General features: G+C 37.9%; 1 protein-coding gene across 1 annotated transcript in view; it reads left to right on the top strand.

The window, feature by feature from the left end:
* Nucleotides 1-4,684, top strand: part of TXNDC16 (thioredoxin domain containing 16) — a 208,130-nt gene that overhangs the window by 114,374 nt on the left and 89,072 nt on the right. Inside the window, 2 exon segments of the mRNA XM_006872371.1 lie at nt 151-294; nt 1,521-1,580. Of these exon segments, the coding sequence (XP_006872433.1) occupies nt 151-294; nt 1,521-1,580 (204 nt within the window).

Raw genomic sequence — 4,684 nt, 5'->3', positions numbered from 1 at the left:
TGATGTTCTTGATGTCATCCCACAACTCTTCTGGTTTTTGGTCCAAAGTCTTTATAAAGTACTAAATTATGATGTATTTGCATGTGAGGAAAGTTAAATATTCTGAAATATATTTTTATATTTAAATTGATTTATTTTCAAACATTTTAGATACTCAAGATGATGAAGTGGCTGAAACGGTTTATAGAGACAGGAAGAGACAATTGCCTTTGGAACTCACAGTGGAACTAACAGAAGAGACATTTAACACAACAGTAATGACTTCTGACATCGTAGTTCTCTTCTATGCTGGTTGTGAGTATGAGCATTTATAGGTGATGATAATAACCACTAGGAGCTCTGGCAGCTTAGTGGTTATGAATCAGGCTGCTAATCTCATGGTCAGTAGTTCGAAACTTCCAGCTGTTCCACAGGAGAAAGATGAGGCTTTCTGCTCCTGTAAAGATTTACAGCCTCGGAGACCCTGTGCAGGGTCACTATGAATCAGAACCGACTCCACGGCACATAACCACCACCACCATAATAACCACTACAACATTTAAACTTCTTGTTAAGTGCCATCGAGTCGGTTCCAACTCACAGTGACCTTGTATAGGGTTTTTGAGGAGCGGCTGGTGAGTTTGAACCGCTGACCTTGTGCTTCAAACCAACCTTGAAGTTCAGTGCTTTTCCTACAGTGCCATACCAGGAGTCATCTAGAACATTAAAAGTAGATAGATTTTATTTTTGCATTCTGTAATTTTGCATGTTCATGTTGTAAAATTACAGCTTTCACTCACATGTTCCAGGTAAACTGAACAGTTTGAAGCATTTGCTTCTAATTGATCTGGGGTTGTAAAACTGATTATATCTGATTTAAAAACTGAAGGTTAATAATTAATTAGATGTTTGGTTAATAATTTATAAAAATTACTGTGATTTAGGCAAATGATTTTAATATATTAGCAGTTATAGTAAGTTAATTGAGAGTACGTTGCTCTTTGTGAGGCATTGGTGTTTCAGTGGTAAAATTCTGATCTTCCATGTGGAAGACAGATGTAGGTTTGATTCCCAGGAAGTGCATGGCGTTGGAGGCTTGCATATTACTGTGATGCTGGACAGGTTTCAGTGGCACTTGTATACTACCATGGACTAGGAATTAAAACTTGGCAATCTACTTCCAAAAATCAGCCAAAGAAGAAAAACACTATGGATCAACACATGTCATGTTGCAAATATGTCTGATTTGTAGCTGATCATGGCATGTTTAAGATTGGGCCATGTTTCATTCTGTTGTGCAAAGCGTCACCATGAGTCAGCTCAGTGGCAGCTAACAACAACATATTTCTTTTATTGTCAAATAATAGTTGTTAAACTATAGTTTTTACAGTATGAATGCAGAAAGTTAGTTTCATTTGGAACTCAAGTATTTGGACAAATGTTGAGTGCTATGTGCTAGAATATTTATTTATTAGATTTGAATGCTTTAGAGACATGCACATGATAATATTTGCTGATTTTTAAACTTTGTTTTAATGTAGGGGAAGCAGTATCCATGGCATTCCTGCAATCATATATTGATGTGGCAATAAAATTGAAAGGTCTGTATAATAATTTTCCTGATTCTGAGATGTAGCTATTTCTAAACCTTTAGACTAGTTCTATAATCTAAAGATCTAGAAATCCACATAAAATTTTGGGTGATTATGATTGTTTCTCCAAGGTTAATTGAGTGAACTAACAGTCTCAGCAATACTCAAAAGCATTCACTTGTCTTCATGGAACTGAGTGTAGTAGACAATAGAGAGTCTGTGAAGTAAGTACTTGTCGCTATGCAAGTGAATCCAGTAAATATTCTTTTTGGCAGCATCCATATATTTGGTGAACATTCACTGAGTGCCTTGTTAAGTGCCAGCTACTATTAGCTTCTGGATATAAAAAGATGTAAGACCCAGTCTGCTACAGCACTCAAAGGCTAAGCTAAGGAAAGATCTAAAACCCAGTGTTCTTAAACCTGTACATTTAACTCATCACAGACTAGGACATAGCTCAATAGTCAGGATCTTTTTATTTTAATTGTTTTATGAAACCTAACCTTGTGGCAGCCAAAATAAAAACTTGAGGAATGGACTTTAATTTACGTCTATACTGTCACTTACCATAGACGACCGTAGAAGAATTGATGCTTTTGAGTTATGGTGTTGGAGGAGAATATTGAAAGTGCCGTGGGCTGCCAAAAGAAACAACAGATCTGTGTTGGGAGAAGTGCAGCCAGAGTGATCCTTGGAGGCCAGGATGGCCATACTTTGTCTCTCATACTTTGGACATATTGTCAGGAGGGACCAGTCACTGGAGAAGGATATCATGTTTGGTAAGGTGGAGGGTCAGAGAAAAAGAGAAGACCCCCAGCGAAATGGACTGGCAAAGTGGCAGCATCAGTGGGCTCAAGTGTGGCAACAAATGTGAGGTTGGCCCAGGATCGGGCAGTGTTTCATTCTGTTGTGCATAGGGTTGCTATGAGTCATTACTGACTCTATGGCACCTAACAACAACAACAACATACTATCACTTAACAACAACAACAACAATCCCATCAACCTAGCAAAGAAGGAAGGCCTACAAAAACGTTGTTAAGTGCCTTGGATGGGTTCCAACTCACAGCAACCCTGCAGAGAGCTTCCAAGAAAATTATATGAATGTTTCAAAGCATAATACAGTGTCATATTCACATGATTACAAAATCTTGCACACAAATAATCCACTATATCCCTCTCTTACTAATGTTATTGTTAAGTGTTGTTGAATCAGTTCCGACTCATAGTGACCCTGTATATGGTTTCCGTGGAACAGCTGGTAGATTTGAACTGCTAGCCTTGTAGTTAGCAGTCCAATACTTATGCTACAGCACCACACTAGGATTCACTACAAAAATGGTTGTTAGGTGTTGTCAAGTCGATTTTGACTTGTATATATGGAGCAGCTGGTAAGTTTGAACCACTCTCCTTGTCCAGTGTTTTATCCCACATCACCATACCAGTACTCCTCCCGACAAAATGTAGGTGTAATTAAGAGGAGTCTTGGTGTGGTGCTGTAGGAGAAGCACTGGACTACTAACCACAAGGTCAGTGGGTCAAACCCAACAGCCCCTGCACAGATACCTTATACAGGGTCACTCTGAACCGGAATCAACCTGACAACACTTAGCAGTATTAGTAAGAGGGAGATACAGTGGGTAAGTTGTGCAACTATTTTGTATTCATTTGTATAAGACAATGTATTATGCTTTGTTTCAGATAGATAATTTTCTCCTACTCTGCTTTTCTTGTAAATAGAAACTACTATCTTTACATAGAGCTATAATCTGCCTTTTATGCTTGATTTCTTGGGAACAATCCATTTTTTTTTCTTAGTCAATAGAAATGACGACAAAGTATTTATTCAGTCACAAGGTGGCAGCAAATGTCAAGTTTTTATGCTTACATATCATCAGTATGGAGATCATTTATTTTTTCCTTTACGTTATGAGCCTTATTTTAAATTGCTACATTGATGAAGTATATGGAATATCATACTATAGGAGTCTTAGAATATAGTTTTTCTACTGAACTACATCTAAACTACATATTTAAACCCTTACTCAAATAGGAAAAGAAAAAATTTTAATTGTTGTTAAGTGCTGTCTATTCAGCTCCAACTCATAGGATTTCGGAAGAGCAGATGGTGGGTTTGAACTGCCAACCTTGTGCTTAGCAGCCCAGTGTTTATTCTACATTTACCACACCAGGACTTAACATTTCATGACATGTTTCAGTGCTCTATATCCGGTTTTAAAGATAGCACCAAAATTTTGAACTTGGATTATAGGGACAAGAAAACAGTAAACATTTTTAGCACTGGAGGGCATGTGAGAGTGCTTATTGATGGAAAAGAACTGGATTTGCAATAGTAGTAGTTCCATACTTGGTTTACATTGTATAATATAGAATTCTGTATAAACAAACTTCACTGGACATTTATTGACTAAATGATTAAACTGGAGTCCTTGTGTGGTGCTGTGGATTAATGCGTCGGACTGCAAAGTCATTTGAACTACACTGTCGGTGGCTCAAGCTCACCAACTGTTCTTGGAAACCTATATAGGGTCGCTATGGGTCGGAACCAACTCGACGGCACTTAACAACAGCAACAACAAATGATTAAAATAAGAATGAAAGAGCTTGGCAGAGAAGTCAAGTAGCAAATCTGATTTTAGAAGGAAGAATTTATCTCCCTTTATAAATATACTCATACAGTATTCAGGTATTAATATGCCTCAGTGTAAACATTTTAAAGGTATTTATGAAGAAATATCAGTATACGTTCTACCCATTGTAATTGAGTACATAGTACATAACAGTATTGTGCTTTGTTGTTAATGCTAGATGCTGTTGAGCCAGTCCCACTCAATGCAGTCCCTGTGCACAACGGAAAAAATATTGCCCAGTCCTGTGCCATCCTCACAGTTGTTATAATTGAGTTCATTATTGCTGCCACTGTGTCATTCCAAACTGGTGGAATGTTTGGTCATTCCAAACTGACCCGCCACTTTACCAAGTATGATGTCCTTCTCCAGGTACTTGTCCTTCCTGAAAACATGCCCAGACTACGGGACTCAAAGTCTCACCATCCTAGCTTCTAAGGAACATTCTGACTGTACTTCTTCCAA

This window comes from Chrysochloris asiatica, unplaced genomic scaffold (genome assembly GCF_000296735.1).
Source record: "Chrysochloris asiatica unplaced genomic scaffold, ChrAsi1.0 scaffold00194, whole genome shotgun sequence".
Lineage (NCBI taxonomy): Eukaryota > Metazoa > Chordata > Mammalia > Afrosoricida > Chrysochloridae > Chrysochloris > Chrysochloris asiatica.
Note: the sequence above shows the minus strand (reverse complement) of the source record. Positions and strands in the feature narration are given on the sequence as shown.